Raw genomic sequence first — 24,664 nt, 5'->3', positions numbered from 1 at the left:
CGGTTTGTGGGCACCTTGCCCACACTCTCCAGGCTCCACCTCTCCTCACCTGTGCTCAGGGGTCCCCCGTCCTTGCTGCCCCTCCCCCTGCTCAGGTCCTGCTGACACCAGGCCCCACAGCAGAGGCAGAGGGAACCAGGTGTGCATAGACTGGTCACTCGGGCCCTGTAGCCACATCAGCTCTGATCTCTGCATAAGTTTTTGTGTCCCTTGGCCTTACCCCTGGCTGACACAAGTAATTTATACCTAAGGCCATGAAAAGCAAAGCTTAGACTACAGGGATAAATCAACAAATCATCACAACAGTGGGAAGCATGTATTTGGACAACAGAAATAACAGGCTCGATTCCCTGGATTTATGCAGAGCTCTGCAGCCATCCCCCAGGGAGTACACAGTTCTTAGACACTAGGAACACTTAAAATATTGCACTGTTACTGGGCCATAAAACACAAGTCTCGGGAAATTTCAAAGACTCTATAGTGCACAGACTGCATTCTTTTACCACAGAACAGTGAAATTAAAATTCAGATACAGAAGATAAAGGTAAGACATGAATTTTTAGTTTGAAAACATACAGATCTTAATAACACATGAATCAAAGAAGAAATCCCAGTAGTAATTTTTTTTCTTAAGTAGGCTCCACGCCCAGCCTGGAGCCCAACATGGGGCTTGAACTCACAACCCTGAGATCAAGAGTGGGATGCTTAACTGCCTGAGCCACTCAGGCACCCCCTGGTAGTTATTTTACAATAGAAATTCAAAGATAGAAATGAACAGTAACAAAATTATTACCTATCGAAGCTTTTGAGATGTGGCTGCTGTATGTTTGAAGAGGACTTTAAAACATTGAGCAGGAGTTGTGAAACCGTGGCATGTGGGCCCAGTCTGGCCTTGGTCTGCTTTTGTATGGTCTTGGAGCCAACAGTGGTTTTTCCTTTTTTATATGTTGTTTAAAAAAAAAAAAAAAAAAAAAGATTGCTTGTGGCCCGCAGAACTGGAATATTCACACTCTGGCTTACCCTGCCTTAAAAGCTGTGACAGCAAAGAAGGAGGGTCTCCAGTCAAGACAGAGGGGACGGGATGGGGTGGGATGGGAGCAGACAACCAGGCAGTGCTGGAGACGCAGAGAGAAGGCAGGACCTGAAGAGGGTAAGCTTTAGGCTTGTTTAGGGGACGAGAGGCAGAGTGACCAAACCATGTGGTGGGGGAGCTGTGATGTATGCACTGTGGGGACTAGAAATGACACAGTAAGAACATCTTTGCTGATACGTTTGGTAGCTTAGACAAAGTAGACGTCCTTAGAAAAATGCAATTTATCAAAATTGACCAAGTAGAATAGAAAGGTGACTTGTCTGTGCTTCAGTGCCCTTATTTATGAATATAAGTATAAATATAATTGGGATAGTAGATACTGACCTTCTAGGGGTCTCTTAAAAATAGTTCTGTTGATAACTTATATTTTATACAGTTCACCCATTTAAAGTGTACAGATCAGTAACATTTAGTCTGATTGAGCTGTGCAACCATTGCCACCATCAGTTCTAGAATTTTCTTCACCCCAAAAAGGAGTCCCACGCCTCTTTGCTGTTACCCTGAAGCCCCCATCCTCCTCAGCCCTACACAACAGTGATCTATTTCCTGTCTCTGTGGATTTACCTGTTTGGGTAAATTTCTTGTACATAAGATCGTACGAAGTGTGGTTCTTTGTGACTGGCTCCTTTCACTCAGCGTAACGTTCCCAGGGCTCCTCTGTCTTGTAGCGTGTGCCCGTGTTTCATTTCTTTTAGCGCTGAAGAATATTCCGTCTTTTGGAGTGTTAGTTTGCTCCGGATGCCGTGACAAAATACCCAGACTGGGGGCTTCTCTCAAGGTCCGGGAGGCTGGAAATCTGGGATCAGGGTGCTGGTGGGGCTGGTTTCTCCTGAGGCCGCTCCTTGGCTTGCAGATGGCCGCCTTCTCCCCATGTCTTCACATGGTCACCCCTCAGTCTGTGTTTCTGTGTCCTGATCTCTTCTTAAGGACTCCAGTCATAATGGATTAGGTTCCACCCACACGGCCTCATCTTGCCTTGATTACCTCTTTAAAGGCTTTGTCTCTAAATGTAGTCACATCCTGAGGTGCTGGGGGTTCAGACTTAAGCTTTTTGGGGGATACCGTTCACACAACATACGGATAGACCACATTTCATTTATCTGTGTTATCAGCTGATGGACATTTGGATTTTTCCACTGTTTGGCTGTTGTGAATAGTACTGCCCTTAACATTTGTGTGCGCATTTTGTGTGGATATAACTTTTCGTCTCTCTTGGGTCTAGACCTAGAAATGGGACGTGGGGCTGTTTTAAAGATTAAAGAAATGAACCCGGGGCACCTGGGTGGCTCAGTAAGTTAGGCGTCTGCCTTCGGCTCAGGTCATGATCTCAGGGTCCTGGGATCGAGCCCCACATCGGGCTTCCTGCTCAGCCGGGAGTCTGCTTCTCCCTCTCCCTCCGCTGCTCCCCCTGCTTGTGCTCTCTCAGATATAAGTAAATAAAATCTTGAAACAAATAAAGCGACTATACTGTTTAAAAAAAAAGAGGAAGAAATGAACCCATATCAAGAGTTAGAACAACTTTTGGCATGTGATGAATTCTGTTTTATTGTTAGTGACGATGGTGGTGAAAGGACTGTTAGGGTCCAGTCTGTTTCTGCCCCATGTTAGTGTAGTTGCCCCTCTTTCTTCTGGTGAGTGTGTCCTCAGTCCCCCTGTTTTTGTAGTTGCCCCTCTTTCTTCTGGTGAGTGTGTCCTCAGTCCCCCTGTTAGTGTAGTTACCCCGTTTTCTTCTGGTGAGTGTGTCCTCAGTATATCTTTTTCTATTCTTTTCATCATTTTACATTCCTAGATTTTAGATATGTGTCAGACCCAAAAATCCACTCGTTGATTTTTAGCTGGTGTGTTTACTCTGTTAACATTTAATCTAAGTACTGACATGTTTGGATTTGGGTCTGCCATCTTACTTTTGCATTGCTCTTGTATACTTAAAAAAATTCATTTTTTTTTGCCTTTTTCAGAATATGGTTTCTCTTATATCCTCCCCTTCAGTCCTGTTCCACATCTTCCCCGTCTCTTGAGATAGAAGTTATATATTCTATTTCTCTTCTTTCTTTGCTTTTTGAAAAAGATTTTATATTTGAGAGAGAGAGAGAGAGAGCATACTTTCGCACATGAGCTGGGGGAGGGGCAGAGGGAGAGGGAGAAGCAGACTCCCTGCTGAGCAGACAGACTGTCACGGGCCTCGATCCCAGGACCCGGAGATCATGACATGAGCTGCAGGCAGCCGCTTAACCAGCTGAGCCACCCAGGCGCCCTCCCTTATTTCTCTTCTTTAGATTTGTATCATGAATATTTAAAGTCAGAAGTTAGTTTCTTAACCCACCAAACGTCATACACAGCATACCCCAATGCTGGCCACTTCTCACCTGACGTGCTGTGATTGTCAGGTTTGCATTCTGTCCTTTTGCTGAACGTTATGTGTTATGATCCTAAAGACAGCATCTGCTTGGACGTTTCTGTGTATAGAATTTCTTCTGCCAACTATTCCTTTTTGTATCTCAGACCCCTCCCCTTAGGGTTAATTTTTCTCTCTTAGTTTTTTTTGGACGTTCCTTCCATAAAGGTGTTTTAGGAGCAATGTATCTCACTTATTATTTGTTGGCATTTCTTGTTGACCCTCATTCTTGAGGATTTCGTTGTGTGCCGTCCCAGACCGAAGGCGGCCTTCTTGCAGTGCACGTGGCCTCCTCTGGTGCTTGTGCCCTCGGTCGCCAGGGGCCTGTCGGATGGTGGTTCCTTCAGGTGAACTCCCTCTTCTCTATGGCTACTTTTAGGATTTTTCTCTGTTTTTCACGTTTTCAGTTTTATTGTGGTATGTTAGGTGTGGACTTCTTTTTGTTGATCTTGTTTTATGTAGCTTTGTTTCTTATATCTGATTATTTTCTGTTGTTACTTCTGGAAAATTCTCAGTCATTCTTTGCAGTTCTCTCTTTCTATTTTTTCCTTCCAGACTCTGATTAGACCTTGGTCAGCCTCATTCTGTCTTTATCTTTCTTGTCCTTCCTGTTTTCTATCTCCTTTTCTCTCTTGGTTACATTATTGGTAATGTCTTCAGGTTTTTGCTTCATCAGACCCTTCCATCTCTGTCAAAGGCAGACGTTGTGTCTTTCGTCCCAGCAATCACACATATATTATGTACGTTAGACTTATATACGGTGCAGTGTGCATGATCTGTATCTACACAGCTGTCTAAAATTGCCTGCTCGTTTCTGGTAATGTCTTATTTGTAGCTAGCTCTCTTCTCATTTCATCTTTTATTAAACAGCCCATGTAGAAATTTATAAAACTATTATGTGAGAAGTCCAGATATCTAAGCTTTTGGTTTAAATCAGGTGAGTTGTTGTTTTTTTTTTTTAACTGACACTGCTGGCCAGGCTACTCCTGTGTGGACACCGTTATCTGCCATGGTTGGCCTCTGACACCCGGCCAGGCCACCTTCGCCTGGACGACCTCCTGGCCACATGCTTTGGGGAACCCCTTTTCAATTCCACTCAGGTTCCTGATTCTTGTGCTCGGCTGCCCCTCTACAGGGGTGCCCTTCATCCTGGCACCTTTGTCAGGCTGCCTGCCTCATGGACCCCTCCTCACCCCACATGAGCTCTGATGCCATCCCGGTCCTTCCCTGCTCTTGCTGATGGTTTCAGGACTGAATTATCAGGGGGAGGAAGGCAAAGGTGTTTGCTGTTAAAAAAAAAACCCATTCTTAATGTGGTGTTGTTTTAGTTGAGGTAAAGTTCACATCATAAAATTCACTGCTATCCATTTTAAAGTGAACATTTGGTAACATTCAGTGTTGAACAGCTGTTGTTCTGTCTAGTTCCAAGACCTTTTCTTTTCTTTCTTTCTTTCTTTTTTTTTTTTAGATTTATTCATTTGAGAGGGGAGGGGGGACAGAGGGAGAGAGAGAATCTTGAGTAGACTCCCTGTCCAGCACAGAGCCCGACAGGGGCTCAATCCCATAACCCATGAGATCATGACCCAAGCCAAAATCACAAGTCAGACACTTAACTGACTGAGCCACCCAGGTGCCCTTAGTTACCTTTTCATCACCCTAAGAAGAATCCTGGTGCCCATTCCCACTCGCTCTCCTTATGCCTGCCCAGCCCCTAGCAAGTACTCATCTGCATTCCGTGTTTGCAGATTTACTTATTCTGGAAATCTCACATCGGTGGGATCATAATGACATGTGGCCTTTTTGTGCCTGGTTCTTTCACAGAGCATGTCTCTGAGGTTCACCTGTGATGGAGCATGGTGTGTCAGAGCCACGTTCCTTTTTGCATCGTTCCTTTCTATGACTGAGTAATACTCCATTGTGTAGGTGGGCCACTCTTTGCTTTCCATTCACAACTTGATAGGCACGGTTTGTTTCTACCTCCTGGCCATTGTGAATAGAGCTGCTGTGAACAGTCGTGTATAAGTGTTTGTTTGCACACCTGTTTTCATGTATCTTGGGTATATTTCTTAGAGTGGAATTGCCCCTTCCCCCCAAAATAAATAAAAAATAAAGGGTATCTTTAATGTCATTGTTTTTAAATATTTGGTACTTCTTTAGTTACAATTGAGATTCTTTATGAGAGAATTTATTTATTTATTAAGATTTTATTTATTCATTTGAGACACAGAGATACAGAGAGGGAGTGAGCATGAGCAGGGAGAGAGGCAGAGGGAGAGGGAGAAGGAGGCTCTGGGCTGAGCAGAGAGCCCGACGTGGGGCTCGATCCCAGGGCCCAGGGATCATGACCCGAGCCAGGCAGATGCTTAACCATCTGAGCCACCCAGGCGCACCTATGAGAAAATTTATAGTTTAGTGAAGGGAGGTTGAGAGTGCATCAAGGTAGCATGTGTTAAAATTTATATTTGACATAAGTGCCAGAGCCACGTAAATTATAAAATCTCTGTGTCCTATAGTTGTACCTGTTGCTTCTAAGAATTGAAATTCGTAGTTGGGGTCAAAACTAAGATTGTGACGTTTATGAACACAGAGTGGTGTGGTTGTACGTGTGTTACATACCGTGTACTCAGAAAGTAATGTCCGTCTACGTAGTTTATTTTAGACACTTTGATAACGTTTGCTATTTTAGTGGAAAATATTTTTATGAATCTTCTAATGAGAAATCTTGCTACTTGGGGAAAAATGCTTTACCTACTAAATTGATTTCCACATCTTCCAGATTTTGTGGTCTGTTTCTGCTATGTTAGCTGTGGCCCATTGGATGTTTAAAACACAGCACAGGCTGGCTGACTTGATGGGCGTTGCACGGGCAAGGCAGCTGGTGGGTCCCTGTTTCCTTGAGTTTCAGATCTGCTTGTGAAAGTGGTGCATCAGCCTTGCTCCTGGGACACTGCCCTGAGGACGGTCTGGTTAGTTAGCTGCACTGTGTGGTACAGGGCATGATGGTGCCCGGCTGAGAGCACCACACTTCCTTTGTACCTGCTCTCCCACTTCCTGACCCCTCTGTGGGTGAAGACTGTCCAGCACGTGATGCACGTGAGGTTCCTGCTCAGTTGGGAGCCTCCTTGGGGCCGGGCAGGCGCTCGGCGCATGGCTGCCCTGTGGCCACCCCACGTGGCAGGTGCGTCCCTGCCTTGGCCTCTCAGTGGTCTTGCAGGAATCCCTGCCTGCATCCCGTGGAAGCGTGGGTGGCCAGGGGTCACTTGAGGCCTTGAAGCTGGTGGTGGCCGTGCTGCCTTTTGCTTGTGGCAGGTTGGCAGCCTGCAGGCCCCCAGCGCTGGCTCGCTGGCTCCCCAGGGAAGTGCACCTCCAGGCAGTGTCCTGGGTCTGCAACGTAAGAAAATGCAAAGGCTTTGGTTTTTCTCCTTCAGGCAAGGCTGCTGTGTCAGAGTTCTCAGAGTTGCCTTGTGGTCTGGGTGTGGGATCAGTGTAAGCCCTGACGAACATGGCGGAAATCGGTAGAAACTAGTGCCTTGTAGGGATGCAGTGGCAGCAGGGAAGTGTTTTGGCTGATCTCGTGACTGGACTTGTGGAGATGAAGTGAGTTTGCAGCCCTCCTCACCACACTTGCTGTCTCTGTGTCAGCTTGGGGGAGGTCATGGGGGCTGGAGATCAGTGGAGGAGGCCAATGGGGAAAGGAGGTCAGTGGGGGGAGCTCACGGTGGAGGTCGGACAGTGGCTAAGGCTTGACTTCCAGGCAGTGTAATTGGAAGAGTGCTGTCCACACTCAGCTGGCCTCGCTGCCCATGGTGGGTGGTGAGACAGGAAAAGAGAACTCGTCTGGTAACTTGGTTCAGGACAGTGGCAGGCTTGCCATTAACCAAAACTCTAATGGCCTTCACACTGATCCTTCTCTCTACTGCTGGCCGTCTGACCCTGAGCAGCGTATCCCCTCTCGGGCTTCGTGTGTCCTGTATGTCAGGGCCCATGCCCCTCAGCCTGGTGGGGCGGGGTCTCGAGCAGGACACTCCTCCAGGCCCACCAGCTCTGTAGTGTCCTGCCGTAGACATCGTGGGGCTCGTGGAGGTCTGGGCTCTGGGGCTGGGAATGTAAGTCTGTGACTCAGCGGCAGAACTGGTCTCTGACTTCCGGGTTAAGCCTTTAATTCTCCTGAATGCTTGTTTTTGCTTCTTTCAAGTTGGTGTACTTGGGCCACTCTGTCATCAGCTGTGGGCGTTTCATCTGCCCGTGCGGTGCTCCCATCCCCTCCCCTGTGCCCTCTGGGGCCTTTGGCAAAGGGACAGGATGGACAGGCAGTTGGCCCTGTGCTGATCGCCAGGCAGCAGAGAGATGAAGAGCCTTTGTTGTCTCTTACGGAGAAGGAGGATCATTCACAGGCCTCGACAGTGTTTGATTTGCAAAGAACAATTACTTAAATTGGTTGAAAAGAAATAGTGTTGTGTGTTTTTTTAAGATTTTATTTATTTATTTGTCAGAGAGAGCGAGAGCACAAGCCAGGGGAGCAGCAGAGGCAGAGGGAGAAGCAGGCTTCCTGCTGAGCAGGAAGCCCGATGTGGCGCTCGATCCCAGGACCCTGAGATCATGACCTGAGCCGAAGGCAGACGCTTAATGACTGAGCTACCCAGGTGCCCCTGAAAAGAAATAGTTGTAACACAGAATCTGGATTCAGACTGGGCCAGTCTCCCTGGGAAGCCAGCCCCCTAGGGTGGCAGCCGAGAGCCAGGAGATGCCGCTGGCTTCGAGGGCATGGAGGAGTGCCGTGGGCCGGCCCCTGGGGGCGGGCTCCTTCCTGAGGGTGCAGTTTGCCCCCCACGGCAGTACCCATTTCCACCTCAGAGACCTTGTTTTGTTGCGACGTTCACGCGCTCTGGTCCCGTGTTGCAGGGTCTGTGTAGGTCCCTGAGTCCCTGGGCTCTGACATGGGGCGTGGGTATGCCTCTGAACCTGGGCACCAGCACGAGGGGTCAGGGACGTGGGTGGAGGGAGGGCAGCTCGCATGCAGGGGCTTCACGCTCGTGACTTTTCATATGTGACGGTGTCTTCTGTTTGAATTTAATGAGCCAGGGCTGTGTGGGGAGAGTTGGGCTGTTCAGTGGCGTCGCTCCAGGCGCTGCGGCTGATGCGGTAACCGCTGCTCCCGCACAGCGCTGACTCGCCAGGCATGTGGGCTGAGGGCCCCTGGGTGCTCTGTGTGGCCGGCCGGCCCCGTCTGTCAGGGCTCCTGCCCTTCCCTTCTGGGAGGCTGGCCGCGGGTGCACTGTCGCTCCCCCTTGCAGTGTGCATGAGGCCTGTGAGGACACCCAGAGTTGGGTTTGATCTTAGAGGAAATGTCTGCAAGTATGGGTGTTCAGTACGGAAAAAATTAAAAGGAATGTATGGCGAGAAGGTTGTATTTTCTCTTTGAGGATTATTTCTAAACCAGTGATTTATTTTTATCGCGGTAGGGTGAGCCGAGGGTTAGATTAACTTCCTACGTGTGGCATTTAAAAGCAGTTCCTTCACACTGTGGCAGAAGAATCAGTCCCCTGTGGAGCTGTCTGAACGTCCAGGGGCTGCTCCAGACCCGGGACCTTTATTTGGTGGGAGGGCTGGAATGACACAGCTGCTTGTCGAGGGGAAGGCAGCCGGGAGTGTCTGGTGAGGCTCTTTCTGCTCCTCAGTGTGGCTGGCGGAGGGGAGGGTCACCTGGAGGGAAAAGAGTCCCTCCCTCTATGTGGATCCCTCTTTGGGAAGCATTAACAATGTGGTAACTTGAAGACTTGAGGATTAGATCTTAATTTCTTTATATGAATTTCCAATAGCCCAGGATCTAGTGGTGAGGGAGCCAGACCGAGGTCACGTCTGTCCCTTTTCTTCTGTGGCATCCACCAAGTATTCAGGGCACTGGCTTTGGTCCAGAACAAACACTTGGTCACATTTACCTTAGGCTGAATGACAGGTAGGCAAGGGAGGGAGAATTTCTTCCTCCAAAGCTTTAAATTCTCTGTTGTCTGTGTATATAAATTTAGAGAAGCATTGCAGATGTTAAGTATATTTTATTTTTTTAAAGATTTATTTATTTATTTATTTATTTATTTATTTATTTATTTGACAGACACAGTGCAAGAGGGAACACAAGCAGGGGGAGTGGGAGAGGGAGAAGCAGGCTCCCTGCTAAGCAGGGAGCCTGATGCGGGGCTCGATCCCAGGACGCTGGGATCATGACCTGAGCTGAAGGCAGACGCTCAACTGACTGAGCCACCCAGGCGCCTCGCAGATGTTAAGTATATTTTAAAGGAGGGTAGAGAGGTGTCTCTCTGTTATCCTCAGTTACACAGAAATGTGCAAGGTTACACTTGAGTGAAACATTAGGGAAGTATTTGCAAGAGGAGTGGCTTAAGCAGTGTTAGAAAATTGCAAAGGATGTGCATTTTTGGAGAAAGAGTGAGAGAGAAACACTCAAAACAGTTTTGTACCTACTGTGTGCAAGGCAGTGTGCTAAATGGTGGGGTGCAGCTGTGAGCTGGAGGGAAGGAGCCCCCACGTGTAGCTCCATGTCACGTGGTCAGGACGCTGCCCTGTGGCTCCTCTTCTGCTCCTGCTCTGGGAAGCAACACAGGGCCTGCTGAACCCAGCCGACTTGAGGTCCTGTCTCGAGAGCAGGGTTGATGAGGGTCTGGGAAAGAGGTGCTTCCTGATGCCGGAAGTGGGTGATGGAGGGAGGAGAGGGACAGCGGGTCACTGGAGTCACCCCATCTACTTTTCATGCCATGGCACTTACAGAGGTGTGGTTGTCAAGCCTTTTAAATGCCTGGCAAAGTGCACTGTCTGATGCACGTTCAGGGACAGCTTGTTGTAAGTGAATTAACTGTAACATTGTCAGGATTAAACCTAGAAACGTGTGTCGTATACAGTTTTCACAGTTCTTCATACTGAAAAAAAATTTTTTAAAGATTTTATTTATTTATTTGCCCTAGAGAGAGAGAGAGCACAGCAGGGGGGAGCGGCAGAGGCAGAGGGAGAAGCAGGCTTCCCGCTGAGCAGGGAGCCCGATGTGGGGCTCGATCCCAGGACCCTGGGATTGTGACCTGAGCCGAAGGCAGATGCTCAACTGACTGAGCCACCCAAGCGCCCCTTCATACTGAAACATTTTAATGGATCTATTCTTAGGGATGTTCTCAAAAGTGAAGCAAATGCTGCGTGGATGTCCCTCCTCTTCCCCGGGAAGTCGTCTTAGTGGCTCTTTGAGAGAATGGGTACGGGATGAGGGGCCTTCCCTATGCCCTGTGCTGCTTACTCTCACTTGCTCTTCCGGGTCCTGTGAAGGTGTCTGACTGCTGGATTTCATGCAGAGGTGAAGTTCATCCATAGAGTATAGAACCACCAGGTGAAACGTGCCCCGTTGCTGCCATCACCCCGATGGGCACTCAATGGGCCTTGTTCTCTAGGACTTAACCTTTTACAAAAGACACACTTCACACGCTTTTTTTTAAAAGATTTTATTTATATATTTGAGAGAGAGAGAGAGCATAAGCCAGGGGTAGAAGCAGAGGGAGAGGGAGAAGCAGACTCCCCACTGAGCAGGGAGCCCGATGTGGGACTCGATCCCAGGACCCTGAGATCGTGACCTGAGCTGGAGTCAGACGCTTCACCGACAGAGCCACCCAGGCGCCCCGTTCACACTTTTTTTTTTTTTTTTTTAAAGATTTTATTTATTTATTTGACAGAGAGAGAGAGGGAACACAAGCAGGGGGAGTGGGAGAGGGAGAAGCAGGCTTCCCACAGAGCAGGGAGCCCGATGCGGGGCTCGATCCCAGGATCCCGGGATCATGACCCGAGCTGAAGGCAGACGCCTAACGGCTGAGCCACCCAGGCGCCCCCACACTCTTTTTTAAGAATTCTGCAAACACCCGAGTGTGGTGAGTGGGCTGCCTGGTTCTCTGCTTCTGTGCCGGCCTCCCGCTGTGTGTGTGATGTGGCAGGTGGCCCTGTTGACTCTCCCAAAGGGGATCCAGTCATTGGTTCCTCTTCTGGCTTGACTGACGTCTCCTTTAGCAGGACTGCAGGCCCCATGGTGGGTCTTCCAGCTCCAGAATCCACTGGTTCCAGCGGGTTGCTTCCGGGACGTTTTGTCTACTTCTTTGGTTGTTCCTCATTTGGTGAAGATGCAGGGTTCAAGTCATCCCGTTTCTGGGATGGTCAGGGGAAGGTGCAGGTGGAGCAGGCTCTGCTGGAAGAGCATTTCTCTGTCCCTCTGGAGGCCCTCTGTCAGCTCCTGAGGGCTCAGTTGCCGTATCTTGCACTGGCCTTGTGTTCAGTGTCGTCCTCATAGTGCTCAGAGATTGCATTTCACCTCATTTTCCCTGCTGCCAAATAACTAGGACTCTGGAAGTAATGTCTTTATTCTGAGCTGGCCTCACTGCTTTGCCAAGAGGGCCAGCCAGTATGTAACCCTGGTCTTCATGGTGTGCAAGTCTGTCATGCTGTCCTCTTAGCAGTGACCAGAGTCAACTTTCAAGGGGGTGAGGCTTGGTGTGGGAGGTGGGCATGCTTGCAGAGCCCTGAAAGGTGGCACAGACCCTGAACCGGGAGAGAGGCGGCTGCCAGGCCACAGAGGTTGGCCAGGATGTGAGTCAGTGTCCCCAGCAGTGGTGAATGAAGGACCTTAACTTCTTTCTGAAGGTGCTGTTGGGCTCTCTGAAGTAGTCTGTGGGTGTCACAGGCCAGCAGGATATGGCGTCCACATTCACTTCTTCAGCCTTTCACTCAACTTCTTTTCTACCCGTGGCCTTTTGAACTGTGGGCCTTGAATGTTTATACTCTAAGCTCTAAGTAGTACATGCACATTTCTACCTCATGACCCCTGCAGCCCCATCAACAGGTCATGGGAAGACAGGGCAGCCGTGAACGCTCTTCTTGTGCTTGTGGCTGTGGCAGTGGGTAGTCACGGACACTCTTTCTCTCGGGGGTCATGCTGTTTCGTGTGTTCTAGGCATTTAGAAATGGAAATCCTCGGATCATCCAGTTGCTTTGTGAGAAGCACTTCCCGGTAGAGCCCAGTCCCTAATTTGACACTTACGGAGCTAGATGTGATCCCTCCAGGTTGGACATGACAGAGCATTGACAGCAGAGTGTGTGGGGAAGGGCCGGGCATGTGAGCATGCGGGGGCCTGGACTCGGAGAATGAGGCCCCCAGGTCTGCAGACAGGTGTGGGATGGTCCCCTGTCATTCTTGAGACACTTGAGAATTGGGCTCTTGGGCAGGTGCAGGTATCTAAATGCTAACCAGAGATGTGAAGCCTTAAGAGGGCAGTTACAGATGGGCCCTGAGTAAAGAGGTGGGGAGAGCCCCTTGATGGGGAGCTAGGAAACCAAGGGTGTCTGCAGGTTGGTGCTCGGTCACCAGGGCAGGGGTCCCAGCTGCATTCCGTTGGGCTGGAGTGTGCTTGTTGGTCGCACACACACCGGGTCCAGAGTGACATCGTGACTCAGACTGCAGCAGTTGGCATTAACACCTTCTCAGCTATCAGATTGGGCTTTCACATGGTTTAATTATTCATACAGTTAATTATTATTTTAATGTAGGCTCCATGCCCAGCGTGGAGCCCAGTGCGGGGCTTGAACTCATGACCCTGAGATCAAGACCTGAGCTGAAATCAAGGGTTGTACACTTAATTGACTGAGCTACTCAGGTGCTCTGCCTTTCACATATTTAAAAAGGATCTTTTTATAAAGAGTAAGGCTTGTTTCTTTTTTTTTTTTTTTTTTTATTGTTAATCTGAGTGCAGATTTCATATATATATTTTTTACTTTATGTGCTCTAGCTTCTCAAGCTGTGAGTATTAAGCCTCTGTGGAAGGTTCTGCCAGTGGAGGATCCCAGCCTGATGCTAGAAGGTGGGGGGCTGCCTGTGACCCAGGCTTCTCGCCATAGCTGTGGCTTATCCTCCTGGGCCAGTGTCTCTGGGGAGGTACCCGAGCAGCCATGTTTTACATTCTGGATCACCAGAGGTCATTCTGATGATAGCCAGGGCTGGGATTACCACCGGAGAACTTGTTGGCAGTGTTGAATTGAAAGAATGATACAAGGTATCTGCAGGGAGAGAGGAGTGCAGACACCCAAGTCTTATCATAAAAAGCTGTGCTCCCAGGGGCTCCTGGGTGGCGCAGTCGGTGAAGCGTCTGACTCTTGGTTTCGGCTCAGGTTGTGATCTTGGGATCGTGAGATGGAGCCCCGTGTCAGGCTCTGCGCTTTAGTGTGGAGTCTGCTTGAGATTCTCTCTCCCACTCCCTCTGCCCTTCCCGCTTGTGCTCTTTCTTTCTCTCAAATAAATAAATAAATCTTAAAAAAAAAAAAAAGTTGTAGGACACCTGGGTGGCTCAGTTGGTGAAGCATCTCCCTTTGGCTCAGGTCATGATCTCAGGGTCCTGGGATCGAGTCCTGCCTCGGGCTCTCTGCTCAGCAATGAGTCTGCTTCTCCCTCTCCCTCTGGGATCTCTCTCGCTTTTGCTCTCTCTCAAATAAATAAATAAAATCTTAAAAAAAAACACCTGTGCTCCTAAAGGTGATGTTTTTGCACCCCGAGGTTATGGACTGAGCAGTGCCCTGCTCTGAAATCATGCACAATCTGGGAAGAAGGCTCGGCCCACCTGAGATCTCTGGACCCTCTGGGGCTTGGATGGCATGGACTCACCCAGCCTGCATCCAGGGAGTCCCTCAGCGGTTGGCACGTCCTTCCAATGGGAACCTCAGAGGGCAGGTGGGAGGTGGCTGTGGAGGAGGATCAGAGGACGTGTAGCGGGGCACAGCTGGGCACAGGAGGGCTCCAGGAACAACTCTGTGCGTTCTGGGCCCTGAGCAGTGAAGCCTTTGCGTGTGTCAGTGGGCAGCCCTGGTCCCCTCTGTGTAGCTCATTGCCGGGTGAAGTGGCCGGACGGTGTTGTCCGCAGAGCCAGACTGGCAGGAAGCAGCACTTCTACACTCTGAAGGGTTAGTGTCAGGAGCAGGGAGGGGCTTTTGCTTATGTTCTGTCTCAGTGTGGGTATGTTTCAGTTGATTTTATTTTATTAGAGAGCGAGAGCACAGCAAGGGGGAGCGGCAGGCAGAGGGAGAAGCAGGCTCCCCGCTGAGTGGGAGCCCATTGTGGGGCTTGATCCCAGGGTCCTGGAACCATGACCTGAGCTGAAGGCAGACGCTTAACTGACTGAACCACCCGGGCGTCCCTCAATTGATTTTTTTAAAAAGAAAAATGTGGGATTATCTCTTAAAATAGGAAAAAGATCCTCCTCAGGTTAGTTTACAGTACAGTCCACAAAAAGTGACATTTAAAAATTCTTTTTTTAAAGAAAGTGCTCTTCTGATGTCTTTAAAAGTGTCTGAAGTTTGTGTTTTCAGCGATGTGATGGTAAAATGGTAGAATGTGTTGAGCCCAAGGTTACTTGAGGGCCACCAGACAGACAGCAGACTTTTGGGATAGTCTAGGCAGGTGTTCCTGTAGAAGGTGCACCTGCTTGCCCCGCCTCGTGGAAACCACGCAGCGATCAGACTGGGACTTGCTTTGACATTTGGCCCCTTCCTTAACCCTCCTGGCAACCAGGGGACTGGGGGGAGGGACGAGGTGCCAGAGCTTACCTGGAGGATGCCTCGAGGCATAGGTGACGAGGAGCCCATGGCTTTGAAGGTCAGCGATCGGGCTTCATGGCGTGTTCTGTGTCATGGCCACACCTCCCTAGTGCCTGCCTCTACCCCACGGGTGGGCTGGGGAGTTCTGCTGGGGGTACTGCTGTCGGGGGCCTTGTGGGGGTGTCACTGGGGTGGGGAGTGCTGTGAGGAGCCAGAAATCTCACTGCCTGGAAGTGAGCACTGTTGCTGTTTTGGCTCATAGGGGCCCCGAGTGAGCAGCAGTCCCTCAGTGTGATGCTTGCAGTCTAGTCCTGGGCTCAGTGGGGGCTGCCACCCTGTGTCTTGTGGTGGATGAAGTGTCCCTACCTCCCGTGAGTTAGAGAAGGGCCTGGCGCTGAGCGTACTGATCATCATCAGAATTCAGTACGTGGGTCACGGTACAGTGTCTCCCTGAGGTACGGGTGTTCTCCTGTCGTGAGACTGTCTTGGATGGCAGCGTGAATGGTGTTGCGTGCTCTGGTTTGGTTTAACCCTCCATTCTCATTAGCATGGGTTTCCTTCTGTGTTACAAACCGTGGCTGCACTCAGGACAACTTGGAGACGCCTCCCAGGAAGCACCCAGCACCAGGTGGGGATCTGAGGCCACACTGAGGTCACGTGACTGCTGGGTCATGCTCCAGACTCTGTGTGAGGGGCTTTGCACACAGAATGGTGCCTTGTAGCATGTCTTTGGGGTCAAGGGCCCAGCAGTGGGGTAGCTGGTCAGGGTCAGCCTGTAGACGTTCCACCCACGGCCTCTCACCTGCCGCGTCAGCATGTGTGTCTGGGGATTACTGTTGGCCATCAGGTGTGCTGACCCTTTCTCTTCGACTTCTTCTTCTCTAAGTTGGAGTGCTCATAGTTCTGGGTGCGTGTGAGCTCTTCCCATGTAGTGGCCGCTGTGGGACACTTACTCACCTTTGTTACCTGCTTTGGTGTGTTGATCTGTTGAGGTCACATCCCTTTATACAGTAACATCTGCCAGTCACTTCCTTCGGATTTCTTCCGTCCTTAGAAATCTGTTCCCCATCCTGAGAATAGACAACATTTGCCTGCCTTTTTCTTCTAGTCATGTTATGGTTTCATTTTAGAAACATTTTGCGATCTCCCATCATTGGGGTTTCTCTGGTGACTTCTGCTCATTAGCGAGTTCTGCACGTCACGGGTGTCTGGGTAACGCTGGTCGACCTGTGTTCATTGTGCGGTCGGCATGGGGAGTGTGCGGAGCTGGAGACACCAGCCCGGTTCCAGGGCCGATGGGGGCTTGTGGCTCCCCACTCTTGCCCTCCAGCCTTTGCACCACGTGGTTCGCGTTACAGCTGGACCGTAGGTTGAAATACGTGTCCGGCCGAGCCCCCGTGCTGCCCTCCTTGTCAGCTCTCGTGATCTGACCTCACTGGTTTTCTTACTACTTTGTCAGCGTCCCCGCTTCGCCTCGCACCCTTGGCGTATCGTGTGGAGGAGGTGCTGTGCTGCCCTTGAGCAGGGTGCCTCCTGTGAAGCCCGGACTTCCATACTGCCCGTCAGGTGGCGGTGGTGTTGGGAGTCGGGCCTTTCCTTGCATCCCCTCCCACCCCCTGCCCCCACTGGCCACCCCGGACGAGCAGCGGAGGCCCTCCCAGCCAAGCCTGTTTGCGGTCCTGGCGCCCCCCTGAGCCCGCTGTGCCCGCCGCCAGCCCTGGAACGGCCAGACGGCGCCCACTTCTGCAGCCGCTCCAGTTCAGCAGTGTCGCCTCCAGGGAGCTCGCGGTCCGCCTTGTTGGCTTTCTCAGCCAAGTTTCTTGAGGTTCATCGGCTGGTTGTGTGTATCTCCAGGTTGTTCCTTTTTCACCAGTGGATAGTACTCCGCGGCGTGATGTTCATTTACACATTCACCCACTGAAGGGCGTGGGTGTGGTTTCCGGTGTTTGGGGATGGTGAACGAAGCTGCTGTGGGCATTCGTGGCAGCTGCCGGTGTGGAGGTGGGTCTTCGTTTCTCTGGGGTAAATGCTGAAGCGTGGACTCACTGGGCCATGCAGTATGTCCACTTCTTGCCATTTATTTATTTTTGTGATGATGGAAATATAGTTGACATACAAGGTCACATTATACAACTTCTTTTTCTTTTTTTTTTTTTTTAAAGATTTTATTTATTTATTTGAGAGAGAATGAGAGACAGAGAGCACGAGAGGGAAGAGGGTCAGAGGGAGAAGCAGACCCCCTGCTGAGCAGGGAGCCCGATGTGGGACTCGATCCCGGGACTCCAGGATCATGACCTGAGTCGAAGGCAGTCGCTTAACCAACTGAGCCACCCAGGCGCCCACATTATGCAACTTCTAATGGAACAGATAAAGAGGCAATCGGAGAGTTGAGAAAGTATTTTGTTTTAATGTTTTCAGACAAGTCATTTTGAAAAATTCAGTTTGAAAACATAGTCCCCACTTTCTAAGGAACAATTCTGTGGGCAGTTTGGATGGTTTGGGGACAGTGCAGACCTGGGCCGGCAGTGTCCTGGAGAGCTTGGGGGCAGCCCCGGTGTCCCCAAATTCCTTATGACCTGTGACATGGATTTAATCTGAGGCTCTAGCTGTTTGACTTTCTGAATTGTTCTCAGGGGAAGCGCGGGTCTGCCATGGGCTCAGTGTCGTTTGGGCGCTGTGGGCAGCAGGAGCTACCCTTGATAGTGGGGGGTCGGGCATGCTCAGTGGGAGAGTAGGTGCTGCTTGTCCTTTGCTGCAGTCTTGCTTTGTGATTGTATTGTTTCAGAAGTTCTTGCCCCCAGGTAAGACTGTGGGCTCCTGTCTTGAGACCGTGCGTTCCTCGTTTCTCTTGTGGCTAGTGTGCATTGTGGAGATGGTGGCGTCCACTCAGCCTGGACTGCGTGCTTCCCACGGTGCCTACTGAAGGAGCATCTGTTCGCAGCCTCGTGACAGACGCGCCTCGGCTCTCAGCCGCGCACCGAGGGTGGTGGTAGATGGGGAAGATGCGTGGGAGGGTTTGAGGGCCCGCGTGGCCCTGTGACTTTGCCGTGGAACGGGAGCGGGCTCCATGGATGCTCGCACTGGGGCAGGGAGGGTGGAGCCAGGCGGTGCATGGGCCAGGCGCTGACCCCAGCAGCTCTCCTGGTGTCGCGGGCTGGGGTCTCCCGCCAGCCAAGACAAGGCCAGCACGCAAGCCTTACTTGCCCTCTGTGTGGAGTGGGCAGTGCTGCCTGCAGGCCAGCCAAGGCCTTTGGGGCAGTTTTTCAGAAATGTCCTGTGGGAACTGGAAACCACAATGTCTGTGGAACCAGGTATTCTGTCCGTCGTTTCCTCTTGCCCCCTAGCACATTCAGCACTGGCCTTTTTTCTGAGCGAGTTGGACTGCAGTTCTGAGGAAGGTATGGTGGCTGTACTGATGGCTGAAGTGGGAGTCTGTGGTGCTGGGGAGACCGTGCTCCCCCTGGGTCTGCGCGAGCCTCTGCATGCAGCCGCGGTGTGTGATGGGGCGGCACGGCCTGCTGTATCCCTGGGAGGAGTCACCCCAGTGCCTCCTGGACACTCGGCTCCATGCAGCGAACGCCTTCAGTGAGGAGTTTGCTTTTTAAATTAGTGTAATTTGTGACTTACCAGAAGATGTAACTTCTGTGCTGGTTGTGTGATGGTTTCTTTTATGGATGAATGGTTTCTCCTTCTGCAAGGAAGGCCCCGGTCCCTCCTGCCCCCCTGGGTGCACACTGTGCAGGCCCCGCAGTGGGGCCGTGGAACGCTGGGGGTTAAGTTGTTTCTCTCACCTGGAGGCTGCCTTGTCCTTAGGCGGTTGGTGTTAGACAAATGACATGCTGTCTAGAGAGAAGGGTATTTAAATTACATTGCAAGACTCTGGGTTGCCAAAAGGAAGCCCTCTGGGGAATCTTATATATTTGACATGCATTTGCAGTGTGTAATTGGAACCATGAGAAAGGTTTTTGTTCAAAGCTATTGAAGAGTTTCCTTATTTTAAACCTACTGAATCTAGAAAGAGTGGTTAGATTCTGAACTTTTTCTCTGATAATGACTTCTTACAAGTTTGGGTTAATGACTGTTTCTATTCCATATACCCCCACGTCCCCCCAGGCTTTGGGGGAGCTTGTTTGGGTGCCCCGCGTGGCTGCTGAGGTTGGCCTGTCTCCTACACACGAGGCTGGAGGGTGCCCGGAGTCTGGCGGCCACAGCGACCCTGCCCAGCCCCCTGCACCCCGAGGTCGCTGCTCTTGGTGCCACCTTGGGATGAATCGGAGCTGACAGGACCACATTTTCAATTTTCTTGTTAAAGAAATCCACTGTCTGACTGTTTCTCTTCTGAACTGTTTTACTTTCTGCAAATCGGATTCCCCTTCCAGCGATCATGAGGGGAATGTCCCCACCGTCTTCTCTGTGGGCCCTTGTCCAGCATCGAGGCCCTTGTTGGTTGCTGGCGGCCACTTCTTCACCTGCACTGGAGGGTGAGCCGCTGATGTCTGTTGCTGGTGTTCGGGAGGGCTCGTCAGAGGCTTCTGAGCAGAATGACAGATTCAAGACTTCGAAGACATCTGTGCCAAGGACTTGGGTGGAGCTTGGCTAGGTGTCCACACGGGTGGGTGCTGCTGGTGGGAGGCCCCTCAAGGCCCGGGCAGCATGGGCCTCTACTTCTCTGACCTGTTTCTGCGGGAGGACAGAGTCCAGTACCTGCATGTCCTCAGACACGGCACGTGGGCGTGTGGGTGCTGGGGATAAAGTCAGGGTGTGTGTGTATGTGTGGGGGCAGTCACTGTGGCCTGCGTTCCCCACTGGTCTGCTATCCCTGTCCTGTAGGGCTGAGCCTGAGTGCCAGCACTCAGGCTGACCTTTCCCCACTCCTGGAGACAGTGGGCCAGGTGGACCAAGTTTGGACCCGCTAATTGGGCTGGCGATTTGCCCAACAATGTTGGTCAGACCGTGACATGGTCTAGGTGCAAGCTGTGGTGGAGGCCCATTAGTGGGATACTGACTGACCTCACTGGTCAACAAAGTGACGCTTTGGAGAACCATCCCACTCTCACTTGGGGGTCAGACCTGGGGGTGTGATGGGAGTGACCTCAAGGTCGAGCAGACCTGGGGTGGGTGTTGTGTCCATGTGGAGGTGGGCTTCTTGCAGGTGGCACTAAGCAGTCCTGAAGTCAATATCCACAGCACTGGGCACTGTCACTCCTAGTTGTCTGTCTTGAAATTGATTTTGTCCAGTGGACCGGTAAATTGGGACTCAGCAGTTAGCATCCAGATTCCCCCCAGGCTATAGAATTGCTGAACGGCCTTACCCGGAGCTGTCTGGGTGGCTGAGCTACAGTGACGGTCTTAGGGACCCTGGTGTGGCAGTCATACTGCCTTTATGTGGTGCTTTCCTCCTGAAGGTGCCACAGCCTATTAGTTTTGATGTCCGTTGGACCGCGAATGGGCTGTCCTGTTAGCGTGGAAAGTGAATGTGAATGACACTAGAAAACTAGGAGTAGTTCCAGGTGACCTGGAATTTTTCCAGGCAGAAGCACTGAAGACCCATTTTAAACATTACAGAGTTGGTTTAGTTCAAGATAATAATTTAAAAATCACTAACTGGATTGAACTGCTTTATCTACAGCAGCTGTGATAGTGCTCTCTCGTTTGCTTTGGCACTTGCACATGCTCCGTGAGTCTTAACGGTAATCTTCATTAGACATTCATGAGGACTGGTGGGTGTTCTTTCAGAAAACCGAGCTTAGTTTCTGGTGTGCTGAGATGGAGGCAGAGCCTGCTCAGCAAAGTTTGCCTGGCATGGAGAAGGCTCCAGGGTCTTTGCAGCGGGGAGAGGCAGCACTCCAGTGTGGCCTAGAGAGATGCAAGACATGGGGGTGCTGGGACCTCTTGAGAGGGAGCCCCGGGAGCCACTTGGGCAGCCTGCTGTGCTCTGAAGTGAGGAGAGAGGGTGGTGGTGTGGCAGTGATGGGGAGGGGCTGGGCAAGAATGGGGTGAGGAGTGGCGGGGTCCTCACTAGAGGTGTGGCTGCTGTGGGCAGGGTGGGCCTCGGCTTGACGGGGATGTGAGGAGGGGCGGCTGTGGGATGACCACCATGCCCTGAGCTGTGCCCCCAGAAAATGGTGTGTGTGGCCTCTGACTGAGGTGGGACACACGGGGGAGAGAGGCCCAGTTTTCTGCCGTTGTGGCATTTGAGGGGCACGTCCCATGGCTGTCCTGTTGCCACTCGCTTGAGGAAATGAGAACTCGGCAGGAGGGTGGGCTCCAGGTTTGGGGTCCTTGGCGTGCTCGGTGTTGGTGCCCGGGCACCCTGTGCTCCATGGGACAGCTAGTGCAGGTGCCCTTGATTCGTCCCATCTTCTCTCCTGGCTGAGAGGGGTGTAAATGCTAACACCATGTGTTTGAGCTTTTTGTTTGTTAATTTATTCTGGAGTATACTTACGTAATTTTAAGTAAATTTTTGTTAATCAAACATCCTTAGATGCAGAAAGGCAGAGGGGAAATTTGTGTTTGATATTCACAGTCCTACTGTTGTTTCTTTTGATTTTTTGCCCAAGGCTATTTCTAGGTCCCTTTTCCTGGAAGATAATTTCTAGGATGATAGTTACATGTTCAGGAAATTGCTGCTTCATTTTTCTTAAACCCCGACCTGGAGCATCTTCTCAGACCATGTGCATGTCACCTTGCTAGTCTTCTTGTTAGACGGGACGTGGGAGGTGTACAGTGAGGGGCTCATGACGGCGCCCGAATCCTGGGCGGGCCCTGGCACACATGTGCGCAAGGGGCTGAGGCTGGTCCCCTCTTGTCCTGCCTTTGGGTCACATGGTGCGCTGGCTTTTAGCTTCATTCTTTCTTCTGTCAGTGGGTGATCCCTGTCGTTGTCCCCGTACCCGTTGACTGCACAAATGTGTGGTGCTCGTCTGCAGCAAGCACCTGCCCCGGGGTGGGACACCACTGCGTCAGCGACGCGTGACTTGAGGTGTGAGGCTGCTGGAACACAGGAGGCTCTGGCCGTGTGCGCTGATAGAATGACACGCTCCCCCCTCCGGCCTCCTGCAGCTGATCGCCCCTCAGGGTGTGGGCCGTGTCCCCCGCCCTTCTGCTGTCGGTCCTGCGGTGGCCGGGGTCGGATGTTGTTCGCTGGAAGTGATTATGCTCAAGCGCCACCAGTGCCTGGCAGCGGGGACATGCGGTCACTCCGTCTCCTCTGGGAACAGATGCCCACTGGTTTCTACTTTCAGTGCTTTCTAAACACCAGGGTGAGCTGTCAGTGGGCTTTATGGCAGCATCGTTGTTGGTTTGGATCAGTGAATTGGGACTTAGAGCATGGCCTTTCAGAAAATCCCATTTAGTGTGACTTCTAAAAAAAATTAATATTCTGTCTTTGAATTGCAAATTAAAGTTTTTTCTTGGGCTTTTTTTCTATCACATTTTCTTATTATAATCATTTTAAGAGGCTTTTAAAAAATTGGCTCATTCATAACATTAAATTCTCTTATATTTTTTAAGTCCTATGCATGAATGCAACATACTTTACTTTCTTTTGAAGTAGTTTACATATCTTAATAAACAGACTCTTCCCAAGTACTTGAAATATATGAATCTAACAAATATAACAGGTAAATACGCAAAAATTTTAGCTCCTTTATTTAAACATTCCAATACTTTTACCATGTATCTTAAAATTCTCTAGTATTTTTACATCAGAAATCACGTGCAGTATTGAATTACTCATTTTAATGGAAACAGAAAGATAATCTGTTATGGACTTCAAATTATTTCATATATTACAGATATTTTAGATAATTAAATCTATCTTGATTATTCCTAAAGTTAACACAGAGGTAGCCCTGGGCTTGATTTACTTTGTCATCCTGGTTCTCGATTCTGAAACGGAGTGATTTAAGACCCCTGCACCCCGGGGTTCTCCTCCCCGAGGTTGCTCATTAGGCGCTAACTTCTGGCCAGAAGGAGAAGTGGTCTCACTTCTGTGGTCCCCGTGGCCAGCAGAACCCAGGCATCTCTGTGCCGTTCTGAACCCACTTTCACTTGTTCGTGTCATTGTGGGCAGCTTTTAAAAAACGTTTCCACCTGATTTGAGCTGGTGGACTTCTCTTTTCCTTCCAAACGCTTGCTTTCTGACCAGATGGCTTTGGGTTGGACCGCGCCTGCCTCTGGTGCCCGTACTCACTGTCTCTGTCTCCTGTGCCCAGTTGTCCCTGTGATCCTGAAGGCGCTGACCTATGAGGAGAAGCGGGGTTCCTGCAGCGTGGGCACCAACGTTAGAGACGCCGCCTGCTACGTGTGCTGGGCCTTTGCGCGTGCCTACGAGCCCCAGGAGCTGCAGCCCTTCGTGGCCGCCATTTCCAGGTAAAGTCTGGCAGAGTTGTGGTGGGGTCAGATGCGCCGCTGGGGTTTTCCCTGGGATCATAGCCTCCTGACAGCACTGTGCACGAGAAGCAGCCAGTGGGGCACTTTTCCCATAAGAAATAGGTATTAGTAAGCTGATGATATAATTTTAAGGGTGATCTATAGAAAAGAAGCAGCTCAAGAGTGGAGTTCCTTTTTTGTGGGTAAGTGTTTAGGAGGAATGTTCTAGAGGCTTTGGCTGGCCTGTGGCTAGCAGATCCTTAGATAAAGGGGATTGGTGTTTTGGATGGTGTGGAAGAAGCACAGGAGGGGAGCTCGTGACTCGATCAGGTCAGCTGTGTTTCTGAGTGTGTATGTGTGTGTTCTATTGAGAGACATTCTGGAACTTCACTGCCATAGCCTTCACCTTGGAAGGAGTTCCTGGGGAAGCCTCAGCAGCACGGCAAGAAGAAGCTGCTTTTATTGAGGGGGCTGCGTTTTGTCCAGCCTTAATTTTCAAATTTTTATGGACTTGCCCTTGAAATTCACTTGAGGCAACATTTATTAGCATGCTTCATCGTCAGTGCCTTTGGAACAAAAATCAGCACTCGGTTGTGAGGTAGGGACAATATATTTTCTCTGGTTTCCTGGTGAAAGGACTAAAACCGGCTGGCGCGTGACCCCACCAGAACCCTGTGTGGACTGCAGCATGCCCGGGCTCCTGAGCGCACGTCCAGGCTCCTCGGCCCTTGGACTTCTGCTGTGTGTGCCTAGCTGAGCCTCCGGAAGGTGTCTCAGCACCTGTGACGTCATGTCCCACTTTCCTGATCTGATGTTTTTTTGCTTGGGAAAAGTGCAAAACAGATGTGTTCCTAGTAGAGTGGATTTTTAAGTTAATTTTTGTACTCTGATTTGTTACTCTGTCTTTGGACTGAAATAAGTTTCTTTGATTTGAAGAATGTCAGGTCTCCACTTCTTGTGGTTTAAGTAGCCGGGGAGGGGCACTGAGCGCGGTGGCAGCCTCTGTGTTAGTCACAGGTGAAATACTTACCTGGCAACTTTTACTAGGAAACGGATTTCAGAATGGTGCTCGGGTCGTGGAAGCTCCTTCCCACAGCTCTTGAGGAGATGCCGCCCTGAGGTTTGTGCGTGAGACCCTGCAGGTCTTAACATCTGCCTTGGGCGTCCCTGGGCGCCCACAGGAG

At 50.6% G+C, this 24,664-nt stretch overlaps 1 protein-coding gene across 1 annotated transcript in view; it reads left to right on the top strand.

Moving 5' to 3' along the window:
- Positions 1–24,664, top strand: part of TBCD (tubulin folding cofactor D) — a 163,741-nt gene that overhangs the window by 67,418 nt on the left and 71,659 nt on the right. The window contains exon 14 of the mRNA XM_035025692.1: positions 23,324–23,480. Within this exon, the coding sequence (XP_034881583.1) occupies positions 23,324–23,480 (157 nt within the window). The remainder of the gene's footprint in view (positions 1–23,323; positions 23,481–24,664) is intronic.

This window comes from Mirounga leonina, unplaced genomic scaffold (assembly GCF_011800145.1).
Source record: "Mirounga leonina isolate KUSES-001 unplaced genomic scaffold, KU_Mleo_1.0 Mir_197, whole genome shotgun sequence".
In the NCBI taxonomy this organism is placed as follows: Eukaryota; Metazoa; Chordata; class Mammalia; order Carnivora; family Phocidae; genus Mirounga; species Mirounga leonina.
The sequence above is the reverse complement of the archived record's forward strand: the minus strand, read 5'-3'. Positions and strand labels throughout refer to the sequence as shown.